This window comes from Manihot esculenta, chromosome 6 (genome assembly GCF_001659605.2).
Source record: "Manihot esculenta cultivar AM560-2 chromosome 6, M.esculenta_v8, whole genome shotgun sequence".
NCBI lineage: Eukaryota > Viridiplantae > Streptophyta > Magnoliopsida > Malpighiales > Euphorbiaceae > Manihot > Manihot esculenta.
In genome coordinates, this window is record NC_035166.2 from 29,654,389 (window position 1) to 29,677,100 (window position 22,712).

A 22,712-nucleotide genomic window follows, 5' to 3' on the forward strand; every position below is an offset into this window, starting at 1 on the left:
TATCAAAAGTTTTATAGACCTGACCGGTGTGTTTATGAACAGGTTCATCACCGGGGTCTCGACAGAAAGGAAAAGAAGCTAGTTGGAGACAATCCGACAGAGGAGGAACGAGTCCCTAAGGGAGTACGTGGCCAGGTTCAAGTCGGTGGCTTTATAAATCCCCAAGCTCAATGAGGCCAAAACAGTAGAAGCCATGCAAAAGGGGACCATCTCTCTAGAGTTTTTTGGATCATTGTGCAGAAAGCCATCTACTACCTTAGTGGAGCTGATGAAGAGGGCAGAAAAGTACATAAGGCAAGACGACGCCTTAACCACTGGCAGATTCACCCGAGAGGCAGGAGATAGGGGAAAAGCTATGGAGGACAAACGATTGGATGGGCAAGAAAAGAGGCAAAACTGGGGGCCTGAGGCATTAAATAGGCACCAGTAGGAAAGGAAATAGCAGAGACCATACCAACCCCAGATTCCTGAGGTGATCACTCTCCTGAATATGTCCAGAGTCGAGGTGCTCGTAGCTGTCCAAGACAAGGATTTTATACAATGGCCCAAGTCTATGAAAGCAGATGCAAACAGGAGAGACCCGGACAAGTATTACCAGTACTACCGGACTCATGATCACGACACCAATGATTGTTACCAATTAATAAATGAGATAGAAATGCTCATTAAGAGAGGGCACCTCTGGAATTTTATAAAAAAGTTGGAAGGCTAGAGACCCCAACAGAGTGCCACAGCGGAGAGGCCTCAGAGACAAATAGAGAGACTAGTGAATGACGGCTCTAGCGGGACGATCAACATGATCATGGGAGGAACAGGGGGCCGTATGAGCAGAAGGGGGAAGAAGAGAAACAGGAACAGGGAGGGGAGTAGCACTGAAGTTATGCAGATAGTGGAGCATTCCCTAGTAACTATCTCTTTCTCTCTGGAGGATGCCCAGGGAGTCCCGATGACTTATGATGATGCCCTGGTCATAAAGGCTGTCATTCACAACTTTTGGGTTCAAAAAGTTTTAGTGGATGATGAGAGTAAGGTGAACCTACTACTCTACTAAGTCTTCCAACAGATGAACATACCAGAGGAATAGCTGGTCAGAGACTAAGCTCCAATTAAGGGAATAAGAGGGACTCCAGTGGCAGTGGAGGGGAAAGTAAAAGTAGCCCTCACCCTGGGAGAATTGCCCCTATCCTGAACTCACTATACAGTGTTCCTCGTGGTAAAGCTGCCCCTGAACTATAATGCCATTTTGGGAAGGTCGATGTTGTACGACTTCAAAGCAGTGACCAGTATCCGGTATTTGACCATGAAATTTTGATAGAAGCAGGGGTGGGGGTAGTTTGAGGAAGATAGAAGGAAGCTCGAGCTGTATATCTAGCCACAATAGAATAGCCGAGCACCCAATCCGAAGGGATAAACCCTGAAGTCATGGAGCTCCGAGATGAGAAGAAGGAGGCTAGGACTGAACCTATAGATAAGCTGGAGACATTTTCTCTGTCTGAGAAAGAAGGCAACAAGGTAGTCAGCATCAACTCGGGCCTTGAAAAGGACCAAAAGGAGATAGCTATGTCTCTGATAAGGGGACATGCCTCAAGCTTCGCCTGGAAACTTTCAGACATGCTAGGGATCCATCCCGAGGTAATGATCCACAAATTAAACATCCTCTCCAAGGCCAGACCAATAAAGCAGAAGAAAAAAGTGTTTGGGAAGGAGAAGCAACATGCCACGAGGGAAGAAGTGCAGAAGCTAGAGGAGACCGGGTTTATTAGGGAAGTCATGTATCCATAGTATTTAACCAACCCTGTGCTAGTAAAAAAAGGCTAACGGAAAATATAGAATGTGTATAGACTTCACTGACCTAAATCAAACTTGCCCAAAAAAATTATTATCCCCTCCCTGATATTAATAAAATGGTCGATTCCACGTCCGGTTTTGATTACTTGCCGTCCTAGATGCAATATTAGGGTATCACCAAATCCCTATGGACTGGTTGGATGAAAAAAAGACCTCCTTCATAACCGAAGATGAGACATACTATTACAGGGCCATGCCTTTCGAACTGAAAAACGTCGGGGCAACATATCAGCGGTTAATGAATAAGACCTTTAAGGATAAAATAGGAAGGAATGTGGAAGTCTATGTTGATGACATGGTTGTGAAAAGTCAAATCTTCCAGCAACACCTAGCTGACCTAGAAGAGATATTCAGAGTACTGCAGCAGTATAAGATGAGATTGAATCCAACGAAGTGTGCCTTGTTTATCAGAGGAAGAAAATTTATGGGCTACATGGTTAGTGGAAAGAGCATAGAGCCGAACCTAGAGAAGGTAGAGGCTATACTGAGAATGCCTGAGTCAACCTACGCGAGGGATGTGCAGAGGCTTACAGGAAGGGTGGTAGCACTCAATCGATTCATGTCCAAATCAGCAGAGGCTTACAGGAAGGGTGGTAGCACTTTATAAACTCTGAAATCATGGATGACTGCTTCGATGACCAAGCCAGCATCGATTTGCACTCCCTACATGTCTTCTAGGGAAAAGGAGATGGTTATTAGGGAGTGCTTAGCGACCTGCATCACCTTTGTACCGCTTTCACTTTCATTTCTACCTCTCTTCTTCCTCCTCCTACTCATACGGCCTCCAATGGCCCCTACAATCATATTGATTATTCCGCTAGAGCCGTCGTTTATGGGTACTCTAATCTGTCTCCTAGGCCTTTTGCCAGCCGCACCTTGTTGTTGCCTCGGGCTCTCTGGCTTCTTCATAAAATTCTGAAGATGGCCTCTCTTAATCAGCCTTGCTATCTCGTTTATTAATTAGTAGCAGTCATTTGAGTTATGGTCGTGTGTTCTGTGGTGTTGACAGTATTTATCAGGATCCCTCCTGCTTTCCTCTACTTTCATGGGCTCGGGTCATTGCACAAAATCTTTATCCTAGACTGCTATGAGCACTTCAACTCTGGACACATTCAGGGGAATGACTTCAGCGGGGGCCGGAATTGATAAGGTCTGTGTTCCTTTCTTTCCCATCAGTGCTTATTTAGAGCCTCCGGTCCCTAGTCTTGTCTCCTATCTTATCCCTTGTCCTCCCCAACTCTACCTCTTTCTCTGTTGTCCCTAGAAAATCGTCTAGTCGTCAAGGTCATCCTGCCTTATGTATTTCTCCATCCTTTTCATCAGCTCTAATAGGGTAGTGGGGGGCTTTCTACACAATGACCTAAAGAACTCTAGGGAGGTTGTGCCTTTTGCATTGCTTTTATTGCCCTTCCCTCATTCAGCTTAGGTATTTGCAAAGCCTTAGAGTTGAATCTGGCCACATACTCTTTAAGGGATTCATTCCTCTTCTGGCGCACGATTCCTAAGTAGCTCATTTTTCTTTTTGCAGGAACTCTAGCAATGAATCTGCTAATGAATACACTGGCTAAGTCTATGAACCATGCTCGGGATGGTCCTGCTAATGTGATTAGGAAGACCTTACACATCATGGTATCTAAATGGGTCTGCAACTCTATGAATGCCTTATAGTTCAAGACGTGCTCTCAGGGGTTTTCTGTTCCGTCATAGACTGCCATATTTAGTATCATGAACTTCTTTGGTATGGTTTCTTATTAAACCCATTTCATAAATGACAATGAGATTGGCAATAGAGGACTATTATTATCTCGTGCTTTCAACTCTGTCAGTAGTTCTTCTTTCAATCTTTCTAACTTTTGGTCTATGTCTGTGTCTTCTCTTCTGGGCCGCTTCTCCAAGTGATAGTTTCTTTCTAGCTCTTCACTCTCCGACCTTTCTACTGGCTCGAAAGAGTAGCTTTCAACCCCATCATTCTCGATAAGCTCCCTCACTACCCTGCCTCTAGCTCGGGCTATCGACTAGTTTCTTCGGCTTACTTTTTCGTCTCCATTGTCTGTCCTTCTACTATTCTGTTGAGGGATTTGATAGTTCAATATAGGTCGGAACTCATTGATGTTGAGCCCTTCAGCTACAGGTGGTATGTTCAGCGGGTTACTGAGCCCTCTCTATTGTAACATCTAGCCTAGTCTGTGGGCAGTGATATGTAACTGGAGAGTCATGCTTTGCAATTTTTGATCGAATAGGGTAGTTCAGAGTATGGTCCCGGCTGAGCTTGGTGAAGGATTAAATAATATGGGCAGTTACTGAGGCAGTTAGGCTAGAGAACGAGAACTGTGGACCTTCCTGGATTGAGCTCATGTTGTTTGGAATGTTTTTGGTATGGTTTTCACCATGATTAGCCATGTGGATCTCAGTGGGTGAAATGAGGACGAGAACTGCGGTGATGAAAATATCTCTTTCGTTCCCACAGACGGTTCCCATTGATGTCTAAAATCCAGTAAGATGTCAGGTTCAGAGTATATTTTGGTAAACTTGGATTCTATTTTCTTCGTGTATCTGTTTATTCCCTTCTCTTTTATCTTTTAGTGACGTATAACCGTCATCTGGAGTTAGTACTTTTCTGAGGTACTGTGTCTTTTTCTTTTATTAGGCTGCCATTTAATTCCATGTGACATCTCGAAAATATAATCTCGAGCGTTATAGGGTCTATTGTTCCACATAGGCCGACAGATATGTGGAGTTAAAGCCCTTTTAAATGTATTTCAACCCAGTCCGGCCTATCTGAACCGAGTCTGGACTTTCATAAAATATAGGGCCGCAATTTAGGTCCTAATTGAACTCCGGCCCAATTATTTTAATATAAGCTCCACGAAGAGCTGAACTTTTGGAGCCGGCTCTCATCACTCACAATTTTTATATTTAATTTTGAAAGTTTGTGAAATTGATTGTTATGGGTTTGACATGTTTAATTTTGGAATGTGAGAAGGGTATTAGTTTGCTGTGATTGTAGTTATAACTCTGGGGACTATGATTTTAGTTGTGTGGGCGTAAGAGAGAGAGTATAGAAAGATGAAAAAATATAAAAAATAATTTTATTTTTAATTAATAGATTTTATTTTTTATTCGATTTTCATCGAATAAAATTACAGGAAAATATTTATATCATGATTCTTAGATTTCTAAATTACCCCTTGAATACAATTGCTAATATATAAAATTTGGAATGTAATTAATAGAGAAAACTAAAATAAACGAATTTGAGAAAAAATAATGATTTAAAGGATTACTATCCCTAATTCTTGAAATTATTAAATTTATTCTTCAATCAGCATTCGTAAATGTATAGTGTTCGAGTACACAACTGCATACATATATAAAATCAGAAATCGCCTAAGTGAATTTCCACGAACGTTCCCAGAAAAAAAAAAAAAAAAAAAGGCATTACATGTAGATTATATTAGCTTTTCAGTCTAAAGCTGAATTAGTTCATGCTAGAAGTGAATGTCTTTGTAGGATCACATAAACAAAAGCCGAACTGCAGGCTATAAATAGTCCTAGAAATCGCCATACTACAACTACTACAGAATTAATATTTACAAAAGAGATGGACCAAATGCAAACTCCACAACTGATCTAAGTTCATCCCAGTCACTATAACCTAAGACCTCATTCCGATAAGGGCTAGAAATATTCGTGGGAGATGCCATAGATGATGAAGGCTGAGTAGTTATGGAGCTCAACTGGTCTGCATGAAACTGCTTCCACTCATTCACGTGATTAAAAACAGGCTTCTTATCGCTACATTCAACGTGTGGAGCTCCAAAACTAAGGTAAGTTTCTCTGCTGTTAGAATCTACGCTGCATGTCTTAGAGCTTTTGTCAATCGCAGCTGGTTGACGTTTGTTAGATATTTCCCTCCAATCTGGTGTGTACTTCCTATGTGACACATTTCTCTTGAAAATTCGGCACAGTGTCCAAACTTCCTGTAATTTCATGAACCCAAAACAAAAAGAAGCAAAATGCAAAAGGGAATTAAAGGCTATCAAATATCCCATTAGCTAGTATAATATTAGTTAGAAATTAGTAAAGCTAGTTTATAATCTTCATCTTGCTTACCGCTTCTTGGGCAGAGATTTTAGCGTTGACAAGATCGGTGGTGTTGCTGTCATTGGTGGGAAGGCGAAACTCGTGCATCATCCAATCGGTTTTGGTGCCTTTTCCTGCACTTCCTCGGTAGTAGACGAGCGTTTTCTTGAGGCCAATGCAATCTCGGCCTTCTCCTCCGTGCGAGTACACAGGCTTATCAATGCCAGTTGCTTTCCAGAATCCAGACCCCGTCACTCTATTTGGTCGTATGCTATTCCTGTACTTCCTCCCTCTTTTGCAAAAGAAGTACCCTTCTTTCTCTCCAACGCTGCTAGGCTCTATATATATATATATCATCAACAAAGAAAAAAGACTATGCTTTAGTTACATTTTCATACGAGGGTAATATATACAGAACTTAGTACAGTTTCTTTTTTACATCAAAATAGTAAATAGTTACTCAATGGATATTCGAATATGAGACGTTTCCGGGAGATGTGTTAATCTTTGATTACCATTGTGGTTAAGGACCTTAATCTGATCTTCTCGTGTAAAGATGTAGCTGTCCCAAAAGTGCACTTGCCTTGCACTAAAATTGAACTACTTTATATTACACAACTAACAACTAGATAGTTCGAGTGCATGATCCACCTTGGGCTCATTCCTTGGCTTCTGCATCATTCTATAGTGGTTGCGTATAGCCGTATTTGCTTTATTTAGTGTTCTTTGAGCTTCTGCTCGCCTTTATTAATTTCCAACAGAAAACAAAGGCCATGTGAACAGAATCAATTAATGAAAATGTTCCATTAGCGTACATAGTAGACTTATCAGTTTGAAAGAACCCTAGATGGGTCAAAAAATACTGATCAGCTAGCTCTATAGGTTTCACACAGAAACCACATAACTTGTCTAAAATAAAAACTTAAATTAATTAATAATCCAATCATCAAAATTTACTGGGTGCTCTCTATCCAAGCCCTAGTATATTCATCATCATCTTCTTCTAAAGATCAAAGAAAAGAAAAACACGAATTAATTTTGATATGCAGAAACAATCGAGAAACAGAAAAGGAAAAAAGGATACATACTTGGAAGATCCCATGGATCGTATTTGTAGATATCAACTTGTTTGATGAGCTCAATACTGAGTGGTTTCTTGTCAACCTTTCTTCGAAGATAGAACCCAACAAGTTCTTCATCAGTTGGGTGGAAGCGAAACCCAGGAAGCGTAACTTCTTCTTCATCATCATCCAAAGCTGGAGGAGTATTAGTATTGTTGGTGTTCATGTTTCCCTTTGTGATGATTCTGGTGCTGGAGAGGCAGGGCTTTGAAGATGAAAAAAATTGTATATATAAGAGTAATAAGTCCAGAGAGGCGGTGGCTGAGAGTCAAGTCATGTGTTTGACTCTGTGGTGATACGGACCATAGATATTAACTACAACCAGGAGGAAACAGTCTTTCCAATAAATTTGATTCAGCTTGTGCTGATCATCTGTAGCCATCGCCGGAGACTTTAATAAAGAGAAATTGGGATTTTATTCTCTGCAACCCATTTCTTTCTTTTGTTTTTACACACCAACTATGACATCAGAGTAACATAAATCCACAGACCCACACATCATGCATATGTATGCCCAACAGTCTTTTCTACATTTTTCTTTATTTTTCATATAATTATAATTAAAATATCGAATTCTGAAATACCATGGGTATATTTTTCGTTTGAAAATTTTAAAGTTGTCTTAGTTTTAATTTGAATATTTATTCATATATATTTATAAATATTTATTTTTTTACTATTTTTCCACTCTCTTCGCTCTATTTTCTTTTTTTTCCTTTTACAGCCATCCATGAGAAACGAAATACGAACTTCCAAATCAAATAAATATTATATATATCCTAGCTTTAATTCGTAATAAGGATTTTTATATATTCTTCCAATATATATATAAATAAAAACGAAATACCTATAATCTCAAATAGGGCTGAAATTTGTGCCGTACAAGAGATTACTAAGTAATTGATTAATTAAATAAATTACGTGGCAAATTATATTCAAAGTCTTTTTCTTGTTGAGGGAAGCAAATATAATATACACATAAAAACATTTTTTTTTAAAAATAACATAAACTTATATAATTCAAAGAAAGAAAAAGCATTCTAGAAGTTGCGTGTACATATTTGACCACATAAAAATATTTATAAGTTCATAAAAATAATATATATATTTGATTTTGATGTGACCACCCCCACTTTATATTAATATTTATTTGTTTATTTTAAATTAATTACCACCTTTCGGACTTTCCCATATAGTTGATGAGTGAATTTTCTGCTCATTGCATGCATTTCAACTTCACGAGGTTATCTGGAATTGGAAACTCTCAAATCCATTTTTGTCTTTTATGTTATTTATTTAATTTCCATTAGACTTGAATTCAAAGATTTATCCTTCAATCATGGAGTAAGGTTAAGCAGAAAAAATATTCTAATTTATTCTCGAATGCATATAAATTTAAAATATAAAATTTACATTTATCATAAATTGATACCCTTATTGCAGAAGATGGTTGAGAATTCAATATTTATAAATAAAATAAATAGTAATTAAAAGCATTTTATTTTTCTACTGATTTAATAAAAATCGAATTAATGTTGGTTGTAGTGGGTGTGTCCCAATGTGAAGTGGTTTTGGATTTATGACAAGAATGATTCCTGACTTTTAGGGCTGACAATTCTCTTATTCACTTTGGTCAAATTTAAACGCCATGCCCCTTCTTGCCTCAATAATTAATGATTTTAGTATCTCAGTCTTACAATATTTGTTATTTAAAATTTATTTATGTAAATTAATAATTTTAATTTTATAATACTAATATTATCTTCTATATATTGATGATGTGTATGATCTCTAGAAGATTTGGAAATCATAAATAGGTAGGACGGTGAAATAGGTTTCAAAGCAAGTGTATGCATGAGATGAAAAATTCAAAGAAAAGGAAATTGGGATAAACCCACATTTTGATTTTGTTTGAAAATTAATTTAAGTTAAATTAATATAATAATGAAATTGACTGCCTAGTCCAAAATGATTAACCATAATCAACCAAGTCAAACCCCAAATTCAGCATTACTCAATAAATAATCTCTATTTCTTCCATTTTCATATATTAATATTTTTCAAATTTCCTTTTATCAAGATACAAATGGTAAATAATATAATTTTAACAAAAGATATGTATATTTGTTTTAACATAAAAGCAACATTTCAAAATCTGAAATTTCTATAAATTTTCTGCTAATGAAATTAATTTGAATTAAGAAAATATTGAAATTTTAAAATATAAAAATTGAATATGATCATTTTTTTTTAAATAAAGTAAAATCTGAATCTCTCGTGGAAGAAAGATTTCCAAAAAGGCTTCTAGTCAAACTAAGAAGGAAGGCCTAAAAAAGGGAGATGATAAAGTCAAAGTCAATGGTCAATAAGCCTGGTGTTTGTAGAGTGAAGACTTTTAATCAATGAAAAATCTCAGCTGCCCAATCCTTCTTCACACCTCAGTAATACTATGCCCCCACGTATGACTCATTATTCAATGATTTTGATTCCACGTATTTTTCTATACATACACATCATCACTTTTTTAAAAAAAATTATTTTTTTAAATGATTCAATTTTTTTATATAAAGTATTTTTTATTAATAAAATTTTTAAATATTTAAAATATTTATAAAAATATATTTTATATGAAACAAATTTAGGACTAAAATTTCATATCTAATAATTTAATGATGACGATTTCAGCATCGAGGGGCGGAGGGAGGGGGTAAGTGGGGCCACCCCAACCTTCCTAAAAATCCTCAATAATTAATTATTTTATATTAATAATTTTCCATGTATATTTTATAACTATTTTATTAATAATATAGATTTTCTTTATTTGTTTATAACATTGGCATTTTTTGTTTAATTATTCTTAATTTATTACAGTATTTTTGAAATATAAGATTATTTTTCAAAATCTATAAACAATGCATATACTTATTTTTTAAAATTAATTATATATATAATATTAATTTTAAAAATTTTATTTCACGAGATTATTTATATAAACTATGCAAAATTAACTATATATATAATTTTAACCATAATCAAATTTTAAAATACTTGTAAATAAGAAATTAATTTCACAAAAATAATAATCAAAATAATTTTACCATTTATTTTTTAGTATATTAAAATATTAAAATTGATAATTATAAGTTAGGAGCGTTCTCTTTTAATATATGCTATCTACAAGAATTTAACCTAAAAAAATTTTATGTAAATCTTAAACGTAAAATTTTATGAATAAATTAGTCAAGTTTTAGAAAAAAATAAACTATATAGCTTTTTTTTCATATATAAAATTTTATAAAAATGTATATATTCTTTAAAAATATTTATTCTTACAAAGCTTAGTAAATCAATTCAAAAAAAAAAAATCATGACATGTAATTCTATTAATTTCAAGAATAATTTTCTAGTTCTACTCCGTCAGCGTTGAACTCTCCAAGTTAGCAATGAATTGTAGTTGTCCTTGAAAACCTCCTTACTAAACAGTTCCTGTGGGAAAATACTTTTTTAGAGTTGATTTTAATATGAATCAAGATGATTTTAAGATACAAATAAGTGAATTATTATATTAAAAAATAAATAAAACTTATTTTTTTTGAAGTCAAAATAAAACTTATTTTAATATTTATTAAATTTATATTGAACTGAATTTATCTAAAAATTTATTTAAAATATAATTTCGACCCTTCAGTTGGATCTGTCGCTCAAATATTATTATAGTTATTTCCAAGCCTCACAATCACAGGGACCCGTCTCTACTCAAGCAGTTCTGTTTTTAGGACAATTCTAAACATGACACATGCACATTTGAAAAGTTGAGTCCTATCAACCTTCACAAGAAAAATATAAAATAACACCCTAAAAAGTGATCGCCAATGGATCGTTGACGTCATCACACAGTGAAATAAAAGTAGCAGAAACAATGACCATACCATATACAGTACGCCTTCCCTACTAAGCTCCCTGCTTTTGCCATGGAATATGGGTGCATTCCATAATGCTTGAGAGGGAGTCGCCAAGTCCATATTTATATTAATCATTGGACATGGTGAATTTGCTAGACCACAGGATCCATCTTGTAATGCACAGACGTAAGCGCTAAAGTTTTTGAAAACGGTGTAGACAGACAAAAATATAAATATAAATAAGCGTTATTGTTTTTGAAAATAGGACAAGATTTTTCAAAAAAACGAAAAAAAGGACAAGACGTTGTAATACCAGCGGCATAGATCCCGGCATTGTGATACCTGCTCCAGATTCCTCGTGTGTAGGTGGAAGCTACCGGTTTCAGTTCAATGCTTGAAGGGAATCGGAACACAGAATCCTTCCCGATGCCAGTTGGCATCTGATTCAATTTTGATCAAAATCAACAGCTGAAAAATTCAGTTTTTGATTAGAATCGAACTGGTCAATATTTATCCAATTTGAATTTTAGATTGATTTTAATTAATTCAGTTTTGATTGATTCCGATTTCAGATTGACTTAGTTTCATTTCAATTTTGAAGTGGACCACTACCAATTCTAGTAGTTGGGTGAGGCAGAGTTAAGTTTAGAATGACGGTTCGATTCCATTTACAAATCAAACTAGATTTATAACAATTTGAAAATAATTTTAAATTCTTAATAATTTTGATTTGGTTATAATTATAATTTTTTATAACTTCCGTTTCAATTAAATTTAAATGGTAAATTCAATTTTAATTTGAAAAAAATTTAAAAATAAAATATTTAAATAAAAAGTAAAAAAATAAATGAGTTTTAGATATTATTAATATTAATAAATAAATTGTATAAAATATATCTATTTATATAATATAAAAAATAAAATAATATTATATTTAACTGAAAATAATATTTTTTTTAAGTAAAAAAATTAAAATATAATTATTTAATAACTTAACTTATTTATACATCAATTTTAAAAAGCACAATGTTATAAAATATTTAATTTATAGATAAAAAATAAAATTGAATCGAAACCGAATCCAATTACGATTCCAATTTTAGTTCATAGCAGGAGGAGCCCCTTAATATAAGATTCCAGTTCAGTTCAACCGGTGAACCGGACCGTGACCAGGTCTTGGGTGAGGTGGGGACTTTTCTCATGGAGACTGGAAAACTTCAATAAACCATCCATCATCATCTATTGCCAATGTAAAACAAAATGCAGAAAGCCAGAATTTCAAAGAAAACGGACCCACAGCTCATAGTTATAGTTATTGATCAACATTATGTATGAAATTTAATTACATCCAACAGACCTTGGCAGAAATATACCTCAACGGCTTATAGCAGTGAATATCAAAAGCTAATGACACCGTTGCTAGAAAAACATTACATGCATTTAGCAAAGTGTGGTTCCAACTGACATCTCACCTTGTATATTTGTACATTCCTGCCCCTTTTGAGAGCTTCTAAACTCAATTCTTTCTTTTTCTTCTTGAGTCGGACTTTATAATATGGTATTCTTAGTCTTGCATATATCCCTATTCTGAATATGGATTTACTTCTTGTCCTACTTGAAGCCAAGAATCTGTCTGCAGCCCAGGCTTATCAGTGTTCTCACATCTTAACAATATTCCAAACAGAATCTTCCCCTGCTTCCAAGAAAATTATGGCTTGCTTAGAAATGAAATGAACCAGCAAGCTAGATTTGAATACGCTATCATGCTTACCTTCACTCTCCTGTACGTAGCTAAAGTTGCCAAAGGTTCATTTGACCTCTGCACTTGTCCACTTCCATGCACAATATTGATCATCTGGCAACGGTTGCATCCACCCAATGACTGGTAATATAGGAGCATGCAGATTAAAATGAGAGCGATCTTAATATGAATAATTTTCATTATGTAACTGCCTCTAAAGTCCCTGAAGTTTACATGTGTTATTATATACAGTATCAGATTCTTGGCAATTCCCACAAGAAACTTACTGTAAAAGACTTGCTCCCAATTTTGAGACTTCTCCACCCATCTTCAGCATAAGGTTCACCTCCAGATATGACAAGGTTGGGTCGAAATCTCATTGGATTGACTTGGAGGGGCGTCTCATGAGTTCCTTTTCGCACATCTGCAATCAATAATGATGATTTTTTTGTATGTTCCACAATCCAAGGATGAAAAAGAGCTAACAAATTCCCAAAAGTTAAAACTACCAAAATTTCACACCACAAATGGTGGCTACAAAAGAAAGATCATTCATCTTATAAAGCAATTGTGCAAGCGGGTAAAACATATCTAGAACTTTCACACACATTTTTCAGTTCAGAACTACAAGAAACTCTGTTGTTTTGGGTTCTCATTTCTATATAGTATTGTTACTGTATAATCTAAAGTAGAATTGCATCGAATGAGCCACCATCATCTATGAAAGCGAAGAGATAATTCAAGTCAAATGCTTCAGCATGCAAGTATACAACTTGATTAAATCTTAATTCTAAACTAGTTGAAGTTAGATATATTTATCCTTTTCCATCATTCCACCCCCCGTTTAAAATTAACTCTCCAAAAACATGCTGATTCAAATTAGACAATGCACAAATTTTCATGTCAAGCTTTAATGCTTTGAACTAGAAATGCTCAGAATTTGGTAATTGCATAATTATGATCGCTTGCAACTTAAATTGTCAACCATTTATGCATCACAAATCTGATTAATGCACTGTTCCACTGTCACTCTTACTGTTAGTTTTCCTCCAGCAAGAAAAAAACATGTTTTTGTCTCCAAACAAAAGCCATGATAACCACAGTTTATTTAATCATGAAAAATACTATTACTAATGCTAATTGGAAATATTTGCTTGTTATGTTAATAGAGTAGAAGAGAGCGCACTCAGGCTTAATCGGTTATTGAGGTCAGATACACTCTCCTCAGATATGAGTAAAAACTGAGCTTCATTGGCAAAACTCAATCTGCTCTGAACATCTCTGCACATGTTCATAGCTCTGTTCTTACACGTGTCCTTAGAACTGGAATATCGTAATAGAGTGCAGGGACGACCAACAGCATTGCTAAACCATAGGTTGACATCATTTGCACAGTGCTGTACTTCAAATCTGCTAATCAGCAAATAACCATCAGATTATAAACTTCAAATTAGTGTATATAATGCTTGAAAAATACAAAGCTTGAGGAAACAAATAATACGAAGAGAAAAAGAACTAAGAGTCTTAATGTTATGCAGCATCAATTGAAGAAACATTGAAGAAGGCAGACTGAAATGGTTTGAACACAATGAAGATCAGTAAGTGAATTGTATGAAAGGTTGAGCACATTGTAGTTATAGGAAATAGGAAAGAAAAGGGTACAGCTATGAAATAGTGAAAAGGATTTAGTGATCCTATATCTTTTTGAAGATTTAGCCCTACACCAGCAGAATGAAGGAAACATCCATATAGGCATATAGCCAATTCCAAGTAGTTTGCATTTAATGCTTAGTGGAGTCGGTTATTGCGTGATGCAATATGCTCTCTTCTTTCATCTGGCTTTTATCCTAAATTATTTAATTCTAGGATAAACATATAATGCAAGCACAACATAAATGTGCATTCACTAGCAAACCTCTTCGCATGCAACTCAATTTCCTCTTTTGTATCAGTGTATGAATCTATCCTTAGATTGATCTGCAACTTCACTCTACATCGAGGGGACTCAACAAACATTAGCCCTCGATTTAGGTCAATAGAAGTGCTGATAAAGCACATTTCAGGAACCTGCAAAAAGAAACTCAGATCCTATTTAAAGCATCCAGTACATTAAGGCCCCAAAAGTGCAACTGCTAAGATACAGAACCTACAAACAAAGGCCAATCAGGGCTCGGACACGCATACAATTGTTCCGCATGCATAGTTTACTCACTTTTTTCTGAGTAAGGATTTCCCCTGTTAGACTTTTAATAAGCCATTCCCGATCATGTCGCAAACCTAATAAATGTGGCAATTGGACAGATATAAAAATCAAATCAGCATCAAGGGGATAATGTACCTCCAAGCCAAAACATCATACACATGACATTCTTTAAAAATCAAACTCTTGCTGTTTTTCTGCTCAAACAGAGAATTTAAGCAATGAAATTTATGCCTAAAGAACTACAATTTCGATCATGATATCAGTTTTAATTTGGTTTAGTTTGTTTTACACCAGACCAAAAATTTGATGTTTTTGGCAACATAACTTTTCATGGTTAGTAGTATATATATAAAAAAAAACATATATGCACATGATTGATCCAAATTAGCTACCAGTACTGGTCAGAGGCCAACTTTCTACACTAAATCCTCCACATGATTTTATTGGGTAAATAGTAATGGACTTTAGATAACTGACTGATGAGTATCCTTTTCCCCGTCCTGCAATTTCAGTAAAGAATCAGATGTTAGATGCACCGTATTGAAGTTGGCAAAAATACTGATTCATAGTCATTCACTTTGAGAGGAAACTAAGCTCCAGTGCAAATTAAAGTATAATAGCACCAATTATAATCCCAAGGAAAAGGAACACAGATGGAGAGCCAATTAAAATGCATAACTGAACCAAAAAGGAAGCATGTAAGGAAACATGCATTGTAAGGAAAGAAGATCAGGACCTGTTACGAGATGAACATTCACAGTTGGCAAATTATAATTACCCAGGACAAAATACCTAATTATGCATGAGAACAAATTGAATTAAAGATATAGCTCTATGCGGCACAAAACTCCCTCCAATTAAAACAAACTGTACTCCAAGCACTAAAAATACTGAAGATAAATCATGTGTAAACTAAAATGGCATGCTGATTTTCTTTTATGGTATCTTGACTATAAATACGAAAATTTAAAATGAAACGGTTCATAAACAAGAAAAGCAAAAATGAAGGCAAAGTAAGCAGTAGCTATTCATGCTATCAGCTACATAACTTTCACAAAAAGAGAGATGTAAAGGAACTCATTTGTATTGACAATTGAAGCTTAGGGCAGAAGTTTTACAACACAGGAAACAGAAGGCAGTCCTAATTAGATTTCATTTCATTGACAAGATAAAGAAAGTAAAAAACTAACCTTCACTTGAGAAGGGGATGGACCTCGGTCTCAAGAGATTCCCATTTCCAGATTTATATGGTGTTGATACAAATGATCTTGTTATAAAATCAATAAATTTCTGAACATTAAGTTTGAAAATGAGTGAGAAATCATACCAAACAAAATCAACCAGACTTCTTTTAACAATCAATTGTCTTGCAACTAGCAAATGTAAAACAGCCACCACATAACTAAAAACTTAGCAAACAGGCATTGATATGAGCTCCACACACGATCATGGAACATTGATAACAGTGTGAGCATGAACACAGACAAGGAGATGCAGGACCTATAGAAGGCTCCCTCTTCCTTTTCTTCTTGAACCATAAGAACTGAATGGAATTTACAGAATCACATAAACATCTAACCTTGGCATCTTCATACGTTGACATGTAACCAAATGATACCCTAACAGCTCCAGTTGGTTTTCCCTTTATTATGTCATTATCATCCCAGCAAACATGCCCAGCCTGAACTCAACATTAAAATCACAAGCACATGTTAAATGCTTCAAAACCACCTATATATATATATATTTTTCCCTTATTTAAGTATCTGGCCAACAAAAAGGACACACCTCTAAGTTTGAAAGAAGATCTGAATGAGACAACCCAAGATATTTTGCACATGCTCCAGGATTACAAAAGCATCCTGTCTACATAAAAACAGTAGGACAAACAAAGACTGAGCTACAGATGTCAAACTTTCTCCAAGATCATCAAACAGTAGGGTCTTAGTGCACAACTGCGCATCCAAGCATGCATGCATGCAAACCCATCATCCCACGCATAAAGAAAGGGGGAAAAAATATGGCAAACAATTTCAGGCAGGTATATGCCTCTAAAACCCAAGAGCAACAGAGTGCCCCTACTCCATTTATACAATTCATTAGTAAGCAAACATGGATCTAGAATTTTATCACATGGATACCCTTGAGCGGAAACATTAATATGCTTCTTCAGACTTGCTTCAGAAATAATCAAGTCAGGTTAAATTCAATCTCTGCTGCCAGATCCAATATGCGGTCTTTATCTGTGGTGAGCACGTGTGAGATAATACAGTCCCTTAGCTAAATTGCTTAGTTTGAAGAATTTAAACAACTTATGAACTGAAATTCCTTTGCACTCTTTAACAGCTTCTTCTAGTGACGTGATGATTTCCCAACCTAAATCACTTGAGATGACTTGGTGGTTATGCACTGTGACAATAATGGAGAAGCCCAAAAGATGATTTCTATGGAAGTTGTCAAGCAACAATAGATTTATGGACAACTTATACATGTTTATCAACCGCCAAAGTCAGCATGCTCAGAACAACTTATATACAGGATTTGACTATCAAAAGAATTTTCTTTAGCAACATTTATAAACTTATAAGTATCTATCAACCATCAAAGTCAGCTAGCTCAGACCAACTTATATACAGGCTTTGACTATCAAAGAGTTTTCTTTAGCAACATATGAGACAACAATCAAGTCATTATAAGAACCATTGACAATGAAACTAAAGAGAATTTGGGGAAGCATTTGCCAAAGGTTAAAAGGCGATTCACGGAAACTAAGAATTTCTCAAATTATACCCGTAACTGAATCCCAGTTAGGGAAGCTAATTTTTCCACCTCACGATATCCAAACCAAGAGCCATCCGGCCTTTTCAAGTTGAATGACAGTATAGAACCTGATTCGTGACAAAGTACCTGAAAGAAAAAAGTGCATCCTACATCAGAAATGAAAGGCATATGCAACAATTGGTTGACATGTATGAGCATACACACACAGAAGTGCAGGGATTAGGGAACTCCAAAATGTAGAATCTCTAAGTCACTCAGTCACAGCTGTTCATGCATATGCAATCTGTACCATGGGTTAACACTTAACATTATAGATTGTTGGGATTAAAACTCCAATCCCTTAAACATTTTGCCTATCTGTGATAATTAGTTTTGAACCATGCCTTTTTATCTTATCATTGACACTCAGATAATTATAAACTGCATCCTCTTTTAAAGAGATTTTACCAATGAAAATGAACAAGAATAAGAAGTAAAAGGTAAACAAAAAAAAAAAACACCTTTTAGTTATGCAACATTGGAAACCAAAATTAGACACTGGTTATGCTATGAATAATTTTCCTTGATTACAGATTGTTCGTACTGTGAGACAATTATTCTGGAATGATATCACATTAACTTTAGTTACATAAACTAACCTTTGAAGCACGGCTTTTGTAAATTGTACAAACTTTAGCCCCATTTTCATGCCTTAAATCCAAAAGCATCTTCTCCACATGCATTGTAAGCGATGCTGTATGCCTGAAAGGTACAGAATGAAAGAAATGGACTAGGTTTACAGTACAAATTACAGAAAGCACATAGAACCAAGGACCTTATATTTTAACCAGATCAATCACGATAGAAGTTACACATGAACACACCCAAATCTATATCCACATCAGTGTTTTGACTGTTAATGCCAAATACTTCAATTAATATGCGGGGAATTCATGTCTAAGCAAATTGTAATCTTCTATGCGGAAGGGGACCATCTAAATGCCAACAGGAATCTAGACAATGTCTCAGTAGTAGGCTTGAATTAAATTGGCCTTTCAATTTTCTAGGGCTTTCATTCCAAATAACCAGCAGCCAAGCATGTGTATGTTACTCTGAGGTCCGCAACAAAAACTAATTAAGTGCACTAAAGTAGCAAAAATAATCACTCCCATTGTTTTTGCACATTAAATGCCAGCTCACAACACTCTGATCTTGCTTTATGAGCTTATGCACTGTCAACAGTAATCAATTAGAGAAGTTAACTGTCAACCAAAAAATTTTCAAAATTTTTCCATTATACATAAAGTGGGAAGGAAATCTAAAAAGCTATATTCCAATCTAATAATTAAGCTACACAAGTAATCAGATCTATTCATGGACCTAATAATCAGAAATGGAAACAAAAAATTCAGCAATCAAGCTTGTTAGTTGACTTGGAGATGGTACAAAATTGAAAAGACTTCAGTTGGTTCCTTGCTATTGACTAGATATGCTAACAGAATGATGCATCTTCATCCTCTTCACCCTCACCCCTCTTCTTTTTTTCCTCCTCTCTCTCTGTGTAACACCACTGCTATTTGCCAGTGTCTTGGTTCCACCTAACAGCATAATTACAAGGGACAATCTGCAAAATCATTATGAGGCTATGAGCTATTTACTTACCGGCAAATACCAGGTGCAGTCAAAGAATTGAGTATTTTAAATCCGTGACATATGGATGCAATGCTCAGAAATGAAATGGTGCCATCCTCAAAAAGCTCCTCAACACTTTCTCTTCTTTTAACAAAGTCCATGTCAGCAAATGAAGCAGCAACAGTGCCTGGACCTCTTTTACATTAACCAATGCAAAAAATAAATAACACATTGATTCCAATTAAAACAGCCAAGAACGAACCTCCACTAAAGTAATTCTGCTTTAGTATCTTAGCAGCATCTGTGGCATCATAATAAAAAGAAAATGTTACGGGGAATGACTGCATAACAATGTAGAATAATCCTAATAACTACAAATGTCCGAAACTCATATGGAAAGAAGTAAATTCTACAAATACAGGCATTAGAAAACAAGAAAAAAGGAAGGAAAATGAGCAGCATGAAACAAGATGACAACAAAGGTCTTGCACCCTCTCCACGTATGTCAAATAAATGATAACCATAATTGTGGTTAGAGTAAACAAGTAATAATTGGTAGCATGCAAGAACTTCCAGTATAATTTACTTAAAAGTTCTTTACAAAACCAATCACTTACCATTTCGAACAAGGAGAGCACCAAGTCCAGTTGGATAGCCAAATAACTTCAAAAAATAACAAGACAATAAAACATGAATACCAGAGGGAAGTATTTTTAAAATTTAAATGGATGCAATCCCATACAAATCTGTACCTTGTAGAATGAGATTACAACAAAATCTGCAGGATACTTTGACAAATCTGGTGGTTGTGTTGCACATCCTTTTGCTGCGTCAATCAAGACCAACCAGCGTCCCCTATTTTACAAGAAAACTGCAAGATTATAGACTCCACAACGACTGCAGCACCAGATCAAGCATTCTAACTACCCTTATGCACTAACAAAAGCAACAAAGTCATGGTAAAAAAATTAAATAAAAAGAATAACATGGTAAATTAAATCAGGTAAATATTGAAAACTTAGCGCTCCTATATTCAGATTTGTAACCAGACCTAATTAATTTATCCAGTAGATTAAAATCCTAGTGCTTCTACATTCTAAAGAGAATAAAGAGACCAGAAAGTTAACAACATGCACAATAAAGGAAATATTACAATTTACATACTTGTGAAATTGTGAACCTTCCATGATTCTTTCTGAATTATCCTTTATAAGCTTCACCAATTCTAGGCTGAACCTAAAGCCTGAGAAATTGCACTCAGAAGGAAAAGCAAACAAGTTGTAAGAATTACCTGCAAAATGAAAAATACATGAGAAAGCGAGTCAGATTTTATTCAATTCCAGAATAATCATATATTATATGTAACCATAATAATTCTCCCTTCTCTTTCGGAATTAATCAGAAGATAATATCTCAAAGATATGCCAACTAACAACTATGAAATTATTTCTCTGGTTGAAATGCATATACAGAGTATTTTAAGAAAATGAGGAATAGACAACTGTAGCTTCAAGCAGAAGTGGAAGCAGAAAAAGTGTCATACATATGAAGAAAAATCTTGTTCACATAAAGAGTACTGCAACTGGAGAAAATGAGGTAGAATATTTCAAACATGTCATTTCAGCATCTAACTAGAAGGTTTCATGTGCTAAATTTAATTATTTTTCAACAAATTACCCATGGGCTCTCCTTCCAGAAATTCAGCTTCATTTCTCCGTTGAACTGGGTGTAGTGACACCTTTACTCCACCATGATTCACTGGACTTTCAACATCTACTGCAAAGGCTGCAGCTCCTTGACTGAGAGCATATCTGACAATGTTAAGTGTAGACAGAGCTATGAATTTATATCTTATACATTTGAAACAAAAGAAAAATGCATGCTAAGACCATTCAGCTCAAAGGCAGTGTATTCATTATTAAGATAATCAGGGTCAAAACCTACATGCCATGACTAATTCCACTGCTGCAATTTATCTAGGTCTCCACCTTCATGAGGTGGGCACCAGTAGGATTGTAAAAATAAGTGCACGCAAAAATAGTAGGAAAAATAAAAGTTACAAGAAAAATTATAAAAATTAAACAGAAAAGTAAAAAACCAGGACTTCACAATGGTGGATACTCTCTTATCCCAAGCACACTATTATGATTCTCCATGGTGTACATAAAATTGCTCCCCCAGTTCCAAGGAAAGGCCTCCCCAATCAGCTTCAGTGCTGCTGTTGCACCAGATGTAAATATGCATTTGTAGTCCTTTGGAGACGCATTGCAGTAATCGAGTACCTGGGTTCACAAGAGCAAATGTTAATGTGCAAACTGCAAAGTTTGAGATGCAGTTGGGATTCACTTGAAAAATATTAATAGTCAAGTCCAGGAACGAGGTAGGGATCTCCTTTAGCATATCATATAAGTCCATTTGATTAGAATCATTACCGTTCACTTAAAAAGAAGGGGCTGAAATTAGGCATAAGTAATAAGAATTCACAGTACCTGTTGGCGTGCTTCCCTTACTATTTCAAGAGTTGCTGAACTAGCTTCACTTTGGCTATCTGAATTTGAATTAAAGATTTCACCAAAAGCGAATTACAAATAATTGCGACATATATATAGAAGTGCAACCATTGAATAGTCTTCTTCATGGAATCTACAATACGAACTTGTTTTAATTCTGCGTCAATATACCAATGAAAATTTTCAATATGATTTGTTGTGCTTCATAGAGAAAGGCAGTGAACAATCGTTTGTTGTTTATTTATCAAATGCAAACAAGGATACGTGGATTTCCGTAAACCCTAGAATTGAGATCTTTAAAAATTGCCTCCAACTGCAATTCCGAGTATAAAGTTGCACCAGCATGGTCCAAGTATACTAGACCTGCAATTTCCCAATGCACGTCCATTTTTGCGGTGAATTGCTGAAGCATAAATAATCAGAGAAAACAACAAGAAGAAGCAGAAGGAGCAAAGTATTTAACAGAAACAAGAGAAACATAATCCGACCACTTTGGTCTAATCGCTTGAATTCAGTGGCTCGAATTTCATCGATACTCTTGGGACCATTTGGGTAGCCATAATCGTGACCAAACTCCTTGAGGAACTCTTCCTTGTCAACGCCCATGATTCTTCTTCTCCGATATGTGTACGCTTAAAGGCAAAGAGGATTGGACGATCGCAAGTCTGTAAACGGAGTTGGTGAGTTGAATCTAAAGCGACGACCAATAATCCCCTTGCTTACGATTCTCAAGTTGATCAAGATTCCAATTCGAGACTGGTTTTTCAAACCGGCATCTAATTTATTTAGCCTTTCACCCCAAAATTTTCCCGGCAAAATTCCTTCTTGTACTATTTCGATCTCAATTCTCAACAGATAAAATTTTTCTATATCCTCTGTTTACCGAGGCGGTGATCAAAATAATGCACATCG

At 35.4% G+C, this 22,712-nt stretch overlaps 2 protein-coding genes across 3 annotated transcripts; both read right to left on the minus strand.

Annotated features, from left to right (window-relative positions):
- Window positions 1–5,271: 5,271 nt before the first annotated feature.
- Window positions 5,272–7,372, minus strand: LOC110616972 (transcription factor JUNGBRUNNEN 1). Its single transcript, XM_021759519.2, has 3 exons — window positions 7,020–7,372; window positions 5,962–6,269; window positions 5,272–5,828 (listed from the first exon to the last, which is right to left on the minus strand). The coding sequence occupies exons 1-3, from the start codon at window positions 7,216–7,218 to the stop codon at window positions 5,439–5,441; spliced, it is 897 nt and encodes a 298-aa protein (XP_021615211.1). The 5' UTR covers window positions 7,219–7,372; the 3' UTR covers window positions 5,272–5,438.
- Window positions 7,373–12,230: 4,858 nt separating this feature from the next.
- LOC110617318 (molybdenum cofactor sulfurase) lies at window positions 12,231–22,698 on the minus strand. Of its 2 annotated transcripts, none has more exons than XM_021760038.2 (22): window positions 22,289–22,698; window positions 22,065–22,163; window positions 21,780–21,838; window positions 21,412–21,572; window positions 20,968–21,101; window positions 20,455–20,581; window positions 20,043–20,145; window positions 19,908–19,953; window positions 19,553–19,591; window positions 19,321–19,477; window positions 18,318–18,420; window positions 17,689–17,805; window positions 16,687–16,764; window positions 16,478–16,579; window positions 16,089–16,188; window positions 15,291–15,398; window positions 14,908–14,972; window positions 14,611–14,762; window positions 13,882–14,108; window positions 12,983–13,119; window positions 12,726–12,836; window positions 12,231–12,647 (listed from the first exon to the last, which is right to left on the minus strand). In XM_021760038.2, exons 1-22 carry the CDS (start codon window positions 22,404–22,406, stop codon window positions 12,537–12,539), a joined length of 2,454 nt encoding a protein of 817 aa, XP_021615730.1. In that variant the 5' UTR covers window positions 22,407–22,698; the 3' UTR covers window positions 12,231–12,536. The 2 variants fall into 2 exon arrangements, with proteins under 2 accessions (XP_021615730.1, XP_021615731.1); XM_021760039.2 differs by having other exon boundaries at window positions 13,882–14,105; window positions 22,289–22,697.
- Between the last annotated feature and the right edge of the window lie 14 nt (window positions 22,699–22,712).